General features: G+C 35.5%; 1 protein-coding gene across 1 annotated transcript; it reads right to left on the bottom strand.

Moving 5' to 3' along the window:
• Positions 1–1,327: 1,327 nt before the first annotated feature.
• Positions 1,328–16,921, bottom strand: LOC121408331 (gamma-aminobutyric acid receptor-associated protein-like 2). Its single transcript, XM_041599758.1, has 3 exons — positions 16,651–16,921; positions 12,972–13,200; positions 1,328–6,475 (listed from the first exon to the last, which is right to left on the bottom strand). The coding sequence occupies exons 1-3, from the start codon at positions 16,682–16,684 to the stop codon at positions 6,376–6,378; spliced, it is 363 nt and encodes a 120-aa protein (XP_041455692.1). The 5' UTR covers positions 16,685–16,921; the 3' UTR covers positions 1,328–6,375.
• Positions 16,922–18,822: the final 1,901 nt, after the last annotated feature.

Here is an 18,822-nt window from a genome sequence, read left to right as displayed (position 1 = left end):
TGGTCTGTTGATAAAATCACTTTTTGTAGGTCCATGATAAAAATAATAAGTTTTCAAGCAAAAATTACAGCTAGCTCTTGATCCAGTGTAACGTTACACCAGTACTGCTTACATGCCACAGGTCAATGCACTTTATCGACATGGATCTTGAAATTTTGTGTATAGGCTCCTTATAATGCATGCTTGAATACAGAAGAGGCTGCAGACCATATGGTCTTATTTTTTGTCTATTGATATTTTATTGATTTCAATGATGAAAGGCCAGAGGCAAAAAACATTTCAACAAGCAATCTTACAAACCGACTGAATCAATTGCAAAATCAATAAATCCTCAGGAATTATATGACAAACTTGTTCACTAAATTTGGGATTAGTTTTAGTGTATTTGGGATTATATTTTAGTGTGTAGAGGAGGCGCAATAGCTCGGTTGGTAGAGCAGGGGGTTTGGATTCCGGTGACCCGGGTTCGAATCCCACTTGGTGCGCTAGTGCCCTTTGGTAAGGCATTTACCCTCATTACTAGGTCCCTCAGAGAGGACCTTAACCCATCGGTCCTCTAGTTGCTTGCTTACAAGCATTCGTGCTTTCCTAGCAATCAGGTAAAAATCAACACCATTACCCGTCTTCAAAGTATTAGTAATTAGTATTATAGTAATTAGCCTACATGCGCCCATAGTTCTTTTTTTAGTATATTTGAGGCCACTCTCTTTCTCTTTCCTATTTCCCATTTTCTAGTAAAAAGAAATAGTTTACTTACTGCAGTGAGGGAGGAGGGAACATGGAAGTATTTTCATAGTCTGATTGAAACTTTGATCAACAAGTGGGTCTCCATGCAAAGACTAGCACATATAGAACTTGCAGGGCCTTCACAGTACACCAGGCATTATAGGCTTCACATTCAGACCCTTGACTCAAGTGAAGGGTTTGCTCAGCAAAGATGTTCAATTCTAATTCCTGTTATAAAAAGCTTATCAGTTGATTGTAGTGTCGTTTCCATTTTACTGCAGTGATCATTGTGCGAAGTTGATCATAAAAATCAACAGTACAATCAATTGCTAAGTCATGTGTTACTGGGCCATTGTATATGTGCAGTTTACATCATGAGTGATCTCTGTCACAGCTGTTATGTACTCCTTGATCTCCCCTTTCACACGAGTCTTATACACACAGTTCATCACGTCTGAATACTTTTATGTTGACGTACATCCCAATCACGATAATATATTTGACATATCAAATTTTGTGTGGTGGGGCAAGGTAACGGGACAGTCTCTTTCGTCTTCTAACAACCAATAAACCAAGATAGAATGCCTCTGTTCCTTTTTTAACCATTATTTATTTATAACCTTCATTTCATTCACACATCCAATAAAGTATGCAATTCAATTATCTATTAGTCTATTTACACACTATAATCAATTCATTTTTTTTCAATTCAATCACAATCGGATAAAATATGAGATTATTTCTGAGGAAAAATGGAATGATAAGATCAAATATGGTACAATAACAAAAACACCATATATTATTGTCATAAAAACTGCACTTGTATGATATATAAACTAGAGTCTTTTAAACTTTTAGTACATAAATATCTTCTTCATAATTTTGATGTATTCATTACATATGTACATGATAAATGTATGCACATTACACACATATGGGAATTTTTCCTTAATATCAGAGATTTGGTAATTTAATGAGAGCCTGATCAAGTAAAATATTTCAAAAACCATAAATTTTCATTAATCTATATTATTTCATCTTCAAAATGCAAATTCAAATTGGGGCCTGCAGGTATGAATAGAGGTCAAGCCCTGCATGCCCAGCAAGGGGTTGACTTGAATTGAAAAAAAAATCAAACAAGCTTAGCACTGAAAATGTAATCAAAGTTCTATTTTGTGTATTTCATAATTTTTGGGGTAGATTTGAAAACAAAGAAGCTTTTGGTTCTGCAGTTTCGAATTTACAAAAGAAATTTTCAATCAATTACAAATAAATACCATTATATTTCTTGTAACATCATCTTTAGCCTGACAGTGTCATCTATTTTACAAATCAATCACATGAATATTCCTGTAAATTACCGGTAGAAAGTGATGGGGCCATGGTAAATTGATGGGGGGGGAGACAAACCAAAGGTGACATCCCCCTCCCGTTCTCTTTTTTCTACCAAACTTGAAAAATCATGGGGTGCCCCCCTGCCATTTATGCTTTGAGACAACACCAATTAGATGAGATTGTAAAAAAAAAAAATCTTTAAAAAATAATCAGTTATTTATCATCATGCAGCTTAAATTTTAATAATACCAAATCCTTTATTTCCATGACTTGATTATGGCCCCGTACCACAGAGATTAGCGATTAATCACTAATTTTCAAGGAACAATACTGATTGGTTCCTACCTAGTCAGGCAACTAAGCAAAATGCGAATGCAACGTTGGTCTTGATAGGCCATTCCACTTAGCGATTAATTGATAACCTTTGTTTAACAGGTCCCTGCTGTTGGATTCTCTTGTACATATATGCACGTTGTCAGTTACCAAACCCTGATTGTCGGTACCCTCGCTTTATTACACAAAGTTTATTGTATGAGATGAGCTCTGCACTGAACCTGGCTTGGAATGTTGGCATTATCATGTCAAATTGGCAATCACAACATGAAAAATATATTTTCTATAATACATGTACCTAAATGTACCCTTCTGTGCATGTATCATTAAACTGAGTACATAAAGATGGGGGGGGGTGAGAAGACAGAGTAGAGCGAGAGAGAGAGAGAGAGAGACAGGAGAAAGAGGGTCAACATGGGGACAAGAGGGGAGCACCAAATGGTTATTTGTAAAAAAAAACTTTCTGATATACATTATAAATGCGCACCATGAATGAAATTAGGCAATATTTAAAAAGCAACATTATATAGCAACTGACTGTAAATATGAATATCATTATTCTGCAATGGCAACACATTCTATTCATTTTCAAAAATTATATTACAAAGAAAGCAATAGTTTCATGTGAGTGATACACTTGCCTAAATGTAAAATGCACACAAAAAAAAGTGAAATGTGAAAATGAACCATAAAAAAAGCTACAAATATCTGCAATCAATAAAAAAAGGCACTGTTAAGCTGAACATATTTGTGACCAGCTGTCTCATAACGAAAAAATATCTGGGGGTTCATATCACAAAACTCAGCAATCATCATAGCACCTTTTTATGATTGATTGCATTGACTACAACGTACAGTCGATCATGAAAATCAAGCGTACGATTAATCGCTAACCTTTGTGTTACGGGACCCCGGTTACATGTTAGTACATGAGAGGGAATTACCAAAATTTCTGCATCTAAAACATCTACATGTAAGGGTGATGTTACACATACGGCCCTGGGGGCGGCTCGACACGTGCAATACCACCAGTTTTAAAAGCAGGACTGAGGCCAGCTCGGACCGAGTCCACCTCTGGATGTGTTCCGAAAATGGAATGGTTGGGATGTAATACATGTACCTCGGTCACATTTGCTTTACGGTACCTTTTTTGTGGTAACAGCTCCATAAGGTGGTTTGAATAAAAATGAATAAAATGGCTGTTTTCGACTCGCCGTACGGCCCCCATAGAGCAAATGTGACCGAGGTATTAGTTTGGTTTAGTTACTTGCTTCTTTTTATCGACCGAGAAAAGAAAACGATTGATTATATGAGCAGCTGGTCATACAGACAAGTTCCTGTAGTGTAAATACTTATTTCAATGGAGAATACTAAACCAAACTTACATATAAGCAGACAAATGATACTTCAACGCAGGTGGCCTCTTTAAACCAGATATGATTGTAGCATTGTTTTGACTGCCCATGATAAAAGCGGAGGCTGCATGCAGTTTTTGTCTTTGCCTTTATAAGAGTCCGATGCTGTTACGCAAAACGTCAGCAGTGGTCTGATATGGAAGTCTACAAGTCACCACCTACATATATACTAAATTCTATAACTTGGATTTAATAACTTATACAGTTTGGCAACATTTTTAACAATTTTAGCTTGACAAGTTGTACTGGATTGTCAGAAAATATGAAATTGGCATGGCACATGATTAAATTTTAATACAAAACAAACAAAAAAGTTTTAAAAAAAAGGCTGTTGGATTTCCTTACACAGAAAAAAATACAAAAAATCAATTTTTAGACAATGATGAACTGGAAATTCCAATGCTTGATTTTTTTTGCCTGGATACAAATTAATGAAAAATGCCTGTTTTTCTGTTTAAATTAATAACATACGAATCAGTTTTTGGCTCAATATTCTATTTCTAAGTAAAAAAAAAACAGATTATCTGTTAGTAAATTGATTCTGTTGGCCTCTAAGTTTCATAAATGACATACATCATGTATTGCACTACACACAGTATTAGTTGGGTAAATGTACACTACATAATAGTTGAGATGCAAATACGGGTTTAAATCATTGGTCTGAAACCAGAGTTCATGCATTAATAAAAAAAAAATAATCAAGTCCATATATAGAGAAAGGCTTCACTAATGGCTATATACTTTGGTCACACTGCACTAAATTCATGCTTATTACTCTAGTGTTAATGCATGGGGCAGAACCAGGATTTCCTTTAAAAAAATTTACAAGCAAAAAAGGTCCTCATTTGTGTATGAACGATATACACAGTATTCATATTCCCATTACAAATATTTGATGTGACTTTCAAAGGGGGGGGGGGGGAGTCTGCCACCGAATTAACAAAAGATGTTAATAATTTTTTTTGCTTTTAGAAACTACGAACAGTGGAATCAACACATAGAGTATATGACCAGCCACCCCCAAAACTAATGATAAGTCCCCAGTGCAGGTTCTTGGTAAATAGCCAAAATGGTGATTTGGTCTTCAAAATGTAAAAATTATACAGGAGTTTCTTTGGCACTATTTTCTTTGCCGACTGCTTGTAATGAACCCCAAATTTCAAACCTTGTCTTCATATTTTTGTGATGGTTATCAATTTTGAACTTTTTCAAGGCTTAATGAAAATCTCAAAATTAATTTTGGTAACATTTTGTTGGTTTTGGGGTGGCTGGTCAAATATACAGAGTAACCATAAATTAGCCCCCTATGACATACTAGCCTACACGTATGAGTGCTTTGATTATAGGATGATATTTTGGTGTATTCAATGCATTAATTGAAGTGAAAACTAGATGGAGTTTCATCCGCAGGCATTCAAAATTTATGCCTCAGTCATTCGCAGATCAAGTATATATCACACACCTATCACCTCACATTTTGAATAATGACCTCTGCGAACTTTGACCTCAAAATCTAATCAAATCATCCCCACTCGCATACAAAAACTACATGAGCAAAGTTTAAATTTTAACCCATAACCGGTTCTCCAAGTTGTTACAAGATCAAGATATTTTCAGATAAAATGTATAGAATGATCTCTGACCTCAAAATTTTAACAGATCATTATCCATTCTGTACACCTAAATGAACCAACAATGAAGTTTAACCCTCAAGCAGTTCTTTAGTTATCAGGAGAATGAAAACGAGAAGGATGGACAGACGCATGGAGGGAAGGACGGATGGATGACCTGCAAAACAATGCCTCAGATGGAATCAGATTCGATGTGAACGACATGGTTTCAGATGATGTGTTCAACACTACTTCCAGGTCAATACGTTTGTGTTTACTTGTACAGTACTATACAATTCAAAATGCAATAAAGCATAAAAAATACAGTGAAGTTACGACACCATAACTCAAGAAAAATTGTAATTATTTAATTGTTTTTTTCTAAACTATCAATTTGGAGTTTGGAGGAAAATAACACTTGAAGAAATCTCTCAAATGGTGAGATCAATTTACACACATTGTATATTTTTCTGGTGTACATAGAGACATGTAGGATTACCAGAGTTCATCATGATCATCATCATAGAACTTAGCCTTAAATATACTTATCCTCACAACATACCAAACTCCAAAAGGTATGAAGCAACACACTACTTACAAGTGGTAATTCAGAGCTGCATTAAACTCCTTTCAAATAGTAAAAAAACCCAATTATTTTGCTCAGAAAATAAAAAGAAAAAAGAGGAAGCATTTCCCATATGAGTGTGAAGTAAAATCATCAAGGAAATCATATCGTTGTAAAATTTCTTCATGGTACTGTTCTCCGCACTTAGAATGATTGGGTCTGGTAATGACCCCGCATGGGTATCGATTTCCACGGCTTTTGCTGCCACAGCTTGCTCTTTCTTCCAAAGTCTAACAAGAAGTTCTCAATCTCCAGTTTCAGTCACTGTGGTTCTCCATGCAAGGAGAAGGGGTCCCCTGGACATGGCAAGAGAGGGATCCATCCTGGCTCCTCATAGTGAGGGAGCTCCAAAGGTGTTCTCCCCACTGTAGGCAACGTAGAGGAATCCATCCGAATCCCGGTGCTCCTGGTAGATCTGGCCCATAGTGGCACTGAGCATGGGAGAGAGGTAGAAAAAAGAGAGGTTGTTATTATAGTGTAAAGCTCGGTTGACACTTGCACGCAGGGTTGGCGGATTTAAATCACTTCGATTTAAATCGTGATTTAAATCGCGATTTAAATCACCATGATTTTTTTTTTAAAAAATCATTGATTTAAATCACTTCCATTGAAAAATGTACAAATCATGGACAAAGTATTTGTTCAATGCAGTTTTAATTCTTCAAGTCAGCTGAAAAACTTTGAATTAACTTTATATCAACAAAAGATCAACAGAGTATTCATATCTACTTAAAACAAATTAAAATCAAATTAATAAAATCAGGTAATTCCTTAAAAAAATACAGATGTATGTTGTCAATAGGTACTCATTTTTTGTAAATTATGTCGAGTTTTTCTTCTGAAATTTTAGATTCTTTTTCAATTATTAGTCAATTTCTTTAACATAAAGTTTTCACATAATCCAAAGACTTTTCAGAGAGCAATTTGTAAAAAAAAGATATATAATATATAAAAGTCAATGAGAAAAGGTTTGTTGGCAGTTTTCCAGTTTTGATCCTTCGCCTACACATACGGTAACTACTTCTGTCATGTAAAATAAAAAATGATACCTGTATGTAATCAACATATTTAACATGCCTCTTATTTCGTATTGTTACATTTATCATACATTTGATGTTTTAAATAACATAATTATAAAAATCGCATTAACATATTGTAGTACAGTCATAATTTGACTGTTGAGAAAAGCTTTCTCTTATAAACCTTTTAAGTCACTGCAGCCCATTTTATGTTCAGTGCCACAAATAATGGAAGTTTTGTATCTGCATGTAATAATGGAAAGAGCTCCATAACAACAATTTGCTAAACTCAGAATAAACATTTAACACTGCATTTAAATGTTAAGATGCAGGTACTTCAGTTACAATCATTGGCAGTTGTAAGCTGTGTCTCATTTAAAATAAAATACTTCTTTTTGTAATACATATGTTGTAATTTAAGCAGTTTTGCAGTTTTTATCCTTTAAGTTAAAAGTAAGTAGATTCTTTTTCATACTTCATGGATCAAACAGATTTTTTTGTAGAGAATATGGGAATAAAAATTGTAGATTAATGTAAAAAAAATCACAGTGACATAGTTAAGTAAAGTCACCCTTTGACTATTAAAGCTATCTCTTATATTGTTCTCCAAAACTGAGAGTTTTGCATCTATATCTGTAGCAAGAGAAGAGCTTTTTATCAAACTAAAAAGATCCTAAACATGTACAGTTGTAGTCTCTCTTCGACTATTGTAAAGCTGTGACTAATTGAAAAAAATCATTGATTTGAATTATTAGTAATTGGCAAAGGGTTTGTTGGCAGTTTTGATAAGGGATTTTTTTTCTCTTGGATTTTTTAAATATTTGAATGAAAAATCCCAGAGGGGAATTTTCTCTACTCACTGGGAATTCCCTATGGAATATTCCTTCATAGGCCTATGTATGATAGAATTAAGTTCAGATACATGATTCCTCAAATTTATTTTGAATTGTCCATTTTTACTGGATTTTAATTACAAAATATGTGGTTAAGAACAATATTAGGGGTGAAATGTATAACATCAATATTGATGTCATTGTAAGAGTAAGGGGGGGGGGGATAATTACCCTTTTTTTCAAAGGAACTTTTAAAAAAATAAAAAAAATAAAAAAAATCTGATTTAAATAAAAAAAATCTGATTTAAATCAAATAAATCGATTTTTTTGATTTTTTTAAAAAAATCAAAAAAATCACCAACCCTGGTTGACACTTGCACGCATTGTGGTTACCACATATTTTGCGCATGGGCACGCACTCATGTGCGTAAACTATGCGCGCCAGCTTGACGATAGGTGCGTGACAGTGCGTGCCAGTGTGTGAAATCAAAATTTTCAACATGTTGAAAATTTTGGCACACATCACAAATTCACGAACTGTTCGTGAACTATGCGCAACCTAGTTGTGCCACTGCGTGGCATTGAAATAGAAATTTCATGGCTCAAAAAATAGTAGGCACACCCCCAGGGTAGTGGCACGCAGTTCAAGACAGGGTCGCGCATACTTCACGCATAGTTTGCGAATGATATGTGCAAAATTGTGAGTGCAGACCACGTGATCAGTGTGAGTCGTCCTGATCAACGAACATACAGGGTGTCAAGCTGTCAACACCAGAACGTTGAATATTTAAATTTGCGCTAGATACGTAAAAAAATAGGGTGTCGTGAATATTTGCTGAAAGCACGTCGGGACAGTGCGTGAACACTGTGTGAACTATGTGCAAACACGTCGTGAAAGTGTCAGGACATTTCATGATCTGATATAGCCAAGTCGTGCCATAAAGTGTCCCGCACTGGCACACATCAATGTGTGTATCCAAATGTATCCAAATACCCTGACACCACCCAAGGCTGCATACGCAATAACCAACCATTTGACAAATTTAGAATCCCAACTCAACGTCTACCCATTTGCAGAATGTGAAAAGCCAGGAAATAAGGAAAGCCTTAATCTGTTCTGCAATAGAGTCATTGGCAGAGTAATCAAGTTATCAATGTCATATCAAATGACAAATTGGTCCACTGCAATAAACTGTCATTTCCTTTCACTCTAATATCACCAACCAGCAAAAATAATGAACTCCTGTAGTGTCTATCATTCCATCCATTCATGTAACATACATGTACATGTGATATGATGCCAAAAACAAACTCCAAGTTTTGGTCTTGCCTAGTATGGGATTTTAAAGATAAATTCCAGTTCTGGGCTCCGTAACACAAAGGTTTGCGATGAATTGCAAAAAAGCAATAACGGCACTGATTGGTCCCTGGTCGGTATTTTAAACCAAATGCGTGCGTAACATTCATATTGATTGGTCATTTCGTTTAGCAATTGATCGGTAATCTTTGTGTTACGGAGACCTGGTTACGATCTCAAAATGACTTTTTACAGAATCCAATATAATGACCACCCCAGTGTCTGTTTATATGAATAAAAAAAAATGTGCCGAAGGATTTTGGAAGAAATTGTGTAATTGCGGAGAAATAAGCAAAATAAGCGCGGATTCGGGCACTTTCGTCGGGTCTTTATTCCAGCAATATAATATACACTGTCCCACGTGTGCCTGTCTGTGTTGGCGAACTTCAGTGTGATTGTTTTTCAGCTTAGATTTTATGATTTCACAAAGTTCAGTTTACGTAACTGTACCAGATCTAGATCGACGATGATATAGTAATACTTAAACATTGGTTTTACAGACTTTCTCACGAAATCAGTGTTTTACTGCAACTACTGTCATTTAGCTTTAATGTGGCTGAGTTCAACTTTAGAGGACTAGTCGGGGGGGGGGGGGCATTTCATCAACATTTTTGCTCAACAAGTTGTCTGGTATTACAACTTTCCTTGATTATGATTGCCTGAGAAGCACTGTTACTATGGTAACTGACAGATAAAACATACTTTGTGAGATAAAGGCCTGAAACCTTCCTTTCAGGACACAAATCCAAGGTTGAAATTATTGGTTAGAATTAAGCAAGCAAAGTACTAAAAATTCATTCAAATTTGATAAAAAAAACAACACTACATGTACAACTGTACATGCATTTTCAACAGTGTAGTGCTCATTATTATACTGTTCCAGTTTTGTATCATTAATATTCAATTCATGACCTTTTGATGTCATATCCCTTTTTCACTCATATTTACTTATACAAAATAGATAATCATTCAAAGATGATCAATGGAAGGAAGAACAGGATCAAGTATCAAAATACATTCAAAATGATTCTTTTTATACACTGATGCCACAACATGGCCAAAGTTCAGAACTTTCTTTGGCCTTGATCACATGACCTGAAACTCAAGCGGAATGATCAGCTGGACACCAGATTACTTTAAGTTGTCAAAGTATCATTTAAATTAGGTCATTATAGTTACTACATGTAGTATGAGGACCATTCAAAAATATTTCAATGTTAATGACACACTGGCATTGTCAGAAAATGTTCTTCAAGAGTATGCATCAGGCCTCAATGCAGTGACAGACACACTGATTTTACTGATTTGAAAGAAAGCAAAAAAAAAGTATAGGATGAAAAAAAAAGGATAAGAAGAATTGAAATTTGGAGAAATGAAAAGCTTGAAAGAAACTAAACAAGGATTTTTTTTCTTTAAATGTCCATGATTAAAAAGAATTCAGATTGTTTTTACCCTCTCCCCTTTCGACATTACCATCACTTTTTTTATATCACTATTGTAACTTATACCCAAGTACTGTATGTAGTTTTGACATTTGAGCCTTCTCATCCTCTTTATCTACATACATTGGATGTTGTCATGACTACAGTTTATTTTCTGACTCACATCAAAATGAAAATTTAATCCCTGGCTGATCTCAAAGTTGCTTCATGTAGGTCTTGTAGGGGCTACGTTTAAACAACCATTTTTTCACCTACAGAAACCAGACATTTAACAGAACCAATCCATGTTTGCGTTCTGAAATATAGTTTACTTTCTAATTAGAATGGTTGGATTTTTTCCTTCCTATTTACAAGGACTAGCAAACAATTAAGGGAGGGGCATTTTCTCTTTAAAAAGTTCTATGATCAAGGAAGAAAATAAGGGAAAAATATGAAGATTGAATACTGTGTTAAAATCTGTAACAAACTTTGTTTTCATTTTGGAAATGTCAAAGTTGTCACTTGCTCACTTCATTTGCTCGTGACTATTTAGAAAACCTCCCCGTATGCACTGTATGTGCTGCCCATCTACATTTTTAGACTTGTCTTACCACTGTTTACAAAAAACCTAGACTACCATGTTCATTGGATCATTTGGATGGTTGTGAAATAGCCACACTAACATTGTTTGTAGAGCAAGGCCACAGATAGAATATAGGCCCTGTACTCCATGTATACCACTACCAACACAAATGTGTAATTCCATGTACCGGTAAATGTTTGAAAAATGCAGGGTACAAATTTACAATATACATGTATCACAAGTACAGCCTTCAACTGTAATTGTAATATTCTGATTTATATCTTTCATCATACATGTATGCAACTTGACATTCAAGGTGACCAATATCTGCTGCCGAGCATCAATCCTCTATATTTTAGTTGTTCATTTGAAGGTAACTTCCAGTTGTGGTAATGACATCAAAATGAGTTCGTACAGAATCCAATGAAAAGACCACCAAATTGTCTGTTTGTATTATAAACAAAAGATATGTGCCAAAGGATTCTGGAAGAAATTGTGTAATTGCTGAGAAATTAGCAAATAAGCACAGGATTCGGGTCAAGCGTTGGGCCGACATTCAAAGCAATAATAATACACTGTCCCACGTGCGCTTATCTGTGTTGGTGATCTTCAGTGTGAACATTTTTCAGCGTAGATTTCAAGATTTCACAAAGTTAAGTTTATGTAACTGTACGAGATCTAGATCCTCGATGATATACTGACAATTAAGCCTGGTTTTACAGACTTTCTCATGAAATCAGTGTTTACTGAAACTACTGGCATTTCTCTTTTAATTTGAAATTCCATTCATAAAAAAAAACCCCGTTGTATAAAAGTTATCATTATGGTAACTTTGCCATCCAGCGGTAAGTTGCATGGAATCCTTGATTCTGATTGGCTGTTGATCAGCATTACCATGGTGGTTACCACTGAATGGTAAAGTTACCATAACGGTAACTTTTCTGCAACAGGGCCCAGATGAACTGTACATGCACATGGAAATAAGGAAATGTAACCACCTAAATTTAGAGCTCAAAATGCTTGAGTTCTGTGTTACAAAGGGTGTAACTGCATAAACTGCATGAATGGGAAATCCCCATACTGACTGTGAACTATGTGACCTGACATGTACATGCTGTTTGTTTTCTGACTTCATAATGTACACGTTCATGTGATTGTAATTCTCTTATTGTTATGAGTCATTGTGATACGATTCATGAACATGTGAAAGATTTATGATCTCATGATCAACTGCTTATTACATGTATATTCTTTATCTGAAAGGAAAGAATCCATTGCCGGACATCATCTGCCTAGAATTTCTTTCTTTTGTGCCAATTCATGCTAAATATTGTAGAAACAACATAAAAAAGGAAATATAATTATCAGGAATCCCTATAATGCCTCTGGTATCTACCTACATGTATGGTCGGTGGAGGCATGAAAACTGGACCCATACCTACAAGAACTGTTAAACTATAGTTTCTAGATAGCCGATACTAATAATGATAATGAATAGTTATAATAATTCTGCCAATTCTGTAAAAAAAAGATATCTTAGAATAAATTATAGTATCATGAATGTTTTATTGCTAGTATTGTCATCAGTACTATTATTATAACTATTCATTATCATTATTAGTATTATCATTATCATCATCAGCATTATCATAATCATATCATTATCATCATTATTATAATTTTAATTTCTAGTCATGACTGTTAAAAAAATTACCTTGACTGTGGGAGTACTTTGCCAACAAATAAAAAGATGGCTTTTTCGGCAGGCAGCTGTATCCTCTTTCTGATAATCCACATAAACTGGGCCACTGTGATGTCAGCAGGAATCAGGAATTTCCTTTTGTCGATGTCAGGGATCTGGGACTTTGGCGCTTTCTGGACGATGACGGGAATCCTTTCTGGATATTTGAATCGGATCTTGGAGGACTCTGATGTCCTGTGGTCTGGGTAAAGAAAACAAAATATAAAAAATCATATACTGAGCCAATGTGATGTCGGTAGGAATCTGGGGTTTCCTTTTGTCAATATCAGAGATCTGGAAGTTGTTGCTTTCTGGAAGATGACAGGGATCCTTTTTGGGTACCTGAATATGATCTTGGAGGATGTCCTGTGGCCTGGGTTAGCAAGAAAGCAAAAGATTAAATTAAATATATTCAGTTCACTGAGCCAATGTAATGTCGAAACGAATCAGAGGTTTACTTCTCGCAATATCAGAGGTTTTGGACTTTGGTGCTTTTTAAACAAGATATGAAGTCTTTCACAGTAGTTGACTAAGAGACTTGGACTGTGATGTCCTGTGGTCTGGGTTAAAAAGATTTGTTAAAATCACATTCAGTTAACTGAGCCAATGCGACGTCGACAGGGATTAGCCATTAGGTAAGTATTTCATAGAGGTGTTCATAAGTTATGAGCAACTTTATGAATGACTGGTGATCAATTCTTGTAGTCAATGATACACACTACTGTGGATAAGCATCGTTCCGAAGAAAGTGCAACCAGTCGTATATAACTTTTGAACATCCTTCGTAACTTACGAACATCTTTGTGAAACACCTCCCAGGAAGGTCTTCTTGTCAATATCAGGGATCTGGGACTTTGGCTCTTTCTAGAAGATGACGGGAATCCTTTCTGGATACTTAAATGGAATCTTGGAGGACTCTGATGTCCTGTGGTCTGGGTTAGCAAGAAAGATTTATTAAAAATCATATTCAGTTCACTGAGCCACCAATGTAATGTTGAAATGAATCAGGTTTCCTTCTGGCAACATCAGAGGTCAAGGACATGGGTGCTTTCTGGAAAAAAAAGGAATTCATTCAAACTAGTTGAATCAGATCTTGGAGGACTCTTAAAATCTCTAACCCTAAAAAAATTATTTGTAAAACATTGCATAGAGGAGTAACTGATATCAATCCTTATTATTTTCTTTTATTTGTTTATGTCTATGTAACAATTTTACTTGGAGTAGTTGAAGCAATGAGTTAAGCCATCTCAGCATTTGCTCTTCTAAGTTTAATCAGTAAATGATTCATCTTACATTACAAATATTCTCCCTAGTTTGAAGCAATTCAATTATCATAGTGTGGCTTATGAAGCCACTTACAAAATTATTGCAAAAAAAAAGAAAAGCAAACTCAAGAATCATAAATTTCAGTAGCAAAATTTTAGCAAATATATTTCTGTTCTATAATTGTCCTAAAAAGTAAAAGAAACCTTACTGATATCACCAGGGACACATGACCAACTTTACAAAGTTTGTTTATGGCTTTTATTGGAACATAGTATGGTGGCCAAGGCTTAAGGAAAATGCTGTGAAAATTTAAGGTGTTCAAAGAGCAACTAAGTTGATTCCTGAATCGCTGCATTTATAAACTAGGGCAGAATGGCATGCCTTAAAAATGTACACCCTACACTGCAATAGCCAGCCTGCAGTGAAAAGAACAGTAGGATTATATGATATTGACATGTTAATTTCACTGAGGTCATTGCCCCAGAAAGAAGAACATTCTTTTTAAAGACAATACCAGAAGCTTCTAGAATAGTTGAAATTTTGTATTTATAACTGTCGGTTTCTTCAAGGACATCATCACATCAGATCAGAGCTAAGAATTTCACGCCAGACTTTACGTCAGAGCAGAGTTTTATTTCCACCTTTATGAATGACCGGTGATCAATTCTTGTAGTCAATGATACACACTACTGTAGATAAGCATCGTTCCGAAGAAAGCGCAACCAGTCGTATATATAACTTTTGAAAAAAATTTTATTTCCGCCATCAATGAACTGTTTGAAGTTATTTTGAGAGAGGAATTCTCAGTTCTCATCGAGATCATCAACCTGTTTAATGAACACTCTTCAACCCATGGATTGCTGAAATTGACTATTAATCATCAACATCGTCTTCATGGACATTTCAACTCGTTACAGTGACTCTTGTTATTTATCGTGCTTCGACATCAGTTTCATCATCGCCATCCTTGTGAACTTTAACTTACAAGAATTTTCGCCAGCCAACTTGGACTTTTATTTGGATACTATCATTTGGAATTATTGCCAGAACTGATTTCAAGAGACGTAAGGCCTAGACGTAAGACCATTATCATTTATGATTTGTTTGTATGTGGTTAATTATTTCCTGTAATCATTTATGATTTGTTTGTATATGGGTAATTATTTCCTGTAATAAAAAAAAGGGAAATTAAATTTCAAATTATTTTATTGTTATTTGTTGCAGTATCGTAACACCCCTAAATCATTTCTTAGTCTGACATGGAATATGTCAATTTTATTTTGTGACCCCACTACTGAACCAAGTTAGAATGAGACACGTTTCCAAATACTGAAGGAAGAGAAGTAGTAAGATCAGCATCACACACATGTATTCATTCTAATTACAGAATTTAATGTGGAGCGTAGCGTAGCGGTAGTGAAGACTGAAGTGGAGTGGAGCCTGCACGAACTTCGCTCGAGGTAGGAGTCCTCAAGACTTATTCCCACTCCTCCTCCCCCGGCGTCCCCAGCCAGGCGGATTCTTGAGAGTAAAATTCATTTACTGACTCTCAAGAAGCCGCCTGGCCTGGCTACGGGCCCCCTCCATTAATTATTGCAAGGCAAGTGTATAGTCATTGCCCCCCGGGGGGGCCACTTCCATTCACGAGTGGATACCATGCGCGACCATGGGGTCTCGAAAAGCACCCTAAACACGTAATTTAAATATTCTGAAAATACACCCCTTAACAAGTATTGGCGTGTAAAACCCAACCCTTAACAAGTATTGGAAACAAAACGATACTCTTGGCAAATATTCCCTGAAATGAGCCCCTAAACAAGTACAGGAATGCTTTATTGTTACGGGTCATTCGGTCGTCGGCTTTACCTTATTTGGTTTAGTACGACCCCACCTTCTACACCTCGCGCAAATCGGACTCTAAACACGAAGTGTTGGGGCAAAAAGGCCATCCTTTATAAAAAATTTTAATTCTATTTCATCATCCCCTCAAATTCGACCCTAAACGCGTAAGTTTCCTAGTAAAATAGATAGGCTACCCTTTTTTCATTATTTTTGTGTTTTTGACACCCTTACCACGTTACGTACGTAACGTGCCCTATTGTAAAAAGACATCCTTTTTACGTGTTTTTTGGTCGCGCATGGTATCCACTCGTCAATGTAAGTGGCCCCCCCCCGGGCATTGCCCGCCCCATGCCCGGCCCTGACTGACCTCGCCAAGAAGAGTTACTAAGCCTAGGTCGTAAGGACTCTTTGTCAATTGAATATCAATATCACATTTATAAAAATCATCACAAAATCCTCTTGGTTGACCTCTGGCTCTATCCCGCCTCCTCTAGCCTCTCCCCTTTACATGTTCAATCTAATTGAATTGAAAATAGTCATTCACCTTCCGAATGTTCCTCTTTGAACTCCCACTTCATCTTCTTGTCTTGTGCTTGGTTTCCTTTTTCCAACAGAAAAAATGTCCTGTCGCACTCGTAGCACACACAGAAATAATCCCGACAAAATGTTCTATAGCTTCACCAACAATAATATGAGAGAAATCATATAAATGTTCTGCTTGTAACAAGTTACTGTTGAGATGATCTCGACTTTCCGATTTTCCTATATGAAACAACTCTGCTGCGGTTAGCTGTCTGTTGTTTACAATATTCATTGGCATTGCACAAAAACAGCTGAAGCTATAATACCGCATCTACTTCCGTGTCAGCATCTCGTGATAACGTCATTGTTTATTTCGGCGCGTTTCGTATATCGTGAATATTCATGTGATACGTCTAGCTCGGCATGCATGGGGGGGGAGGGCTTCAGCCCCCATATGTGTGCAGTAAATATGTAAAAAAAATCATAATACCATCAAATTGCGATTTTCATGCATGTTCAGTAGGATGGGGGTCGAGTGTCCGGACATTATATTTTGAAGCCTTCTTTTTTGTCTTTAGATTACACTGAAATTGTGAATTCAATAAGTTGTAATCATCTTCTATTTTGTTCTCTATAATATTTCCTAACATTTTGTACTAAAAATTGATAAAACTTCGCTTGAATTATTTAATAGTAATTATTCTGAAAGTAAATCAGTTAAGTCTAGTTAAAAGTAGCCTAAATCGTTAACCGGATAACACAAAATTATGTGAACCCTCAGAAAGAGCAAAATATCAATTCAAATTCCTGAAATAGTTTATAATTTTTATCCAACAAAAAGTAACATTCTCATGAAACCAATGGAAACGAAACATAAAAAAAAATCCAGAGAGAAATAAAGACATGCAATATATGAATAAACTAAGGAATATACAGAAAATAAGGTATAGTGGTGTGAACTTATGAAAAGATCGAGACCTAAAAAAAAATTACTTTTTGTGAAAATATTGGCAAACCAGCAAATTTTGTTACATTTTGCGTCCGTTCCGAGGAAACTGAAATCGCCATTAAGCAGTAGTCTTGTCTGTTCAAACAAGTTAGCCAAATGCGATAACAATCAACCGATTTTCATTTTTAACCTCAATCTGATAAAATGATAAATTGTATCTGCTTGATTTCTTTTCTAAATTTTTGCCAAATGATTGAAAAGTTGCTCAAAAGTGGAAAACAATTAATGAACTATTGAATCTTAAAGATTTCCATTATACTTCCGGTGAAACAGTTATACTGTGTCTTCATGAATATTCATATCCCCATTTTTTCTTTTGTATTTTATTACATGAAATTAGGTTTATTGAAAAAAAAATCTTCCAATTAAGAATTAAAACAATTTGATTGACAAGTGATCAGGCGCGCGGGAACACTTTCAGTTTTTTGGGGGGCAAAATCCCGAAGGGGGCACAATATTTTTGACAGCGTGAGATACCGAAGCGATCGAGGGGGAGAGGGCGTGCCCCCACGGTAAGGACTTTGTGTAAAAATGGAGTTTAAAAGTTACGTTTCTAAGAGAATTCAAAAATAAATTTCTTGAGAATTAAACATAGAATTCACTACGAAAGACTATACTCAGAGTTTATGAGAACGTATGAAATCTACGCGCAAAACGATCGCTTAATTCGGAATGTGGTTTTCGTGTCTGATCAATTAAATTACGTAATACGCTTATATTGACTCAAAATACCAGAAATTACATTTTTCATGCAATATCCTTTCAGAAATATTTATTTATGTACATTTACATACACGGACGACGCGAGAGAGCATAATTATCATAAGTTTCAAAGAGTGTAAGCAGAAGAAGCGTAACAACAGAAACAAAATACATTCTAATGAATGTCTTTTTAAATTCAAAATGTCATACTGTTCTGACGTGGCAGACGACGATAAGCGCTTAAATCCCCATTCTATTTAAATCATTTCTGACCTAAGCATTGGAGAGAGTCCCTGATTATCCATGCATAGGCAAAACATTTCATATTTTGATACTGGAGGAAAAAGAAATATGACCTGCTTAATTATTGTCTAACAATTTAAAACTTTTTCTGAAAATTTAAAACATTACGCGATTTATGTGTTTCCTTTGGCATGTTTTGTATGGCTGGTAAAGCACTTTTGGATGACCCCTTCAAAATCT

Source organism: Lytechinus variegatus, chromosome 2 (assembly GCF_018143015.1).
Source record: "Lytechinus variegatus isolate NC3 chromosome 2, Lvar_3.0, whole genome shotgun sequence".
Classification (NCBI taxonomy): domain Eukaryota; kingdom Metazoa; phylum Echinodermata; class Echinoidea; order Temnopleuroida; family Toxopneustidae; genus Lytechinus; species Lytechinus variegatus.
This window is presented reverse-complemented; position numbering and strand designations above follow the sequence as displayed.

What these genes read in the sequence shown, in the direction of transcription:
- LOC121408331 (XM_041599758.1), bottom strand. Translation starts at nt 16,684, where the DNA reads ATGAAGTGGGAGTTCAAAGAGGAACATTCGGAAG. An exon ending in CAAAGAGGAACATTCGGAAG is followed by an intron (nt 13,201 to 16,650) that starts GTGAATGACTAT and finishes TTCTTTACCCAG; the next exon opens with ACCACAGGACATCAGAGTCC. An exon ending in AAAGTACTCCCACAGTCAAG is followed by an intron (nt 6,476 to 12,971) that starts GTAATTTTTTTA and finishes TCCCATGCTCAG; the next exon opens with TGCCACTATGGGCCAGATCT.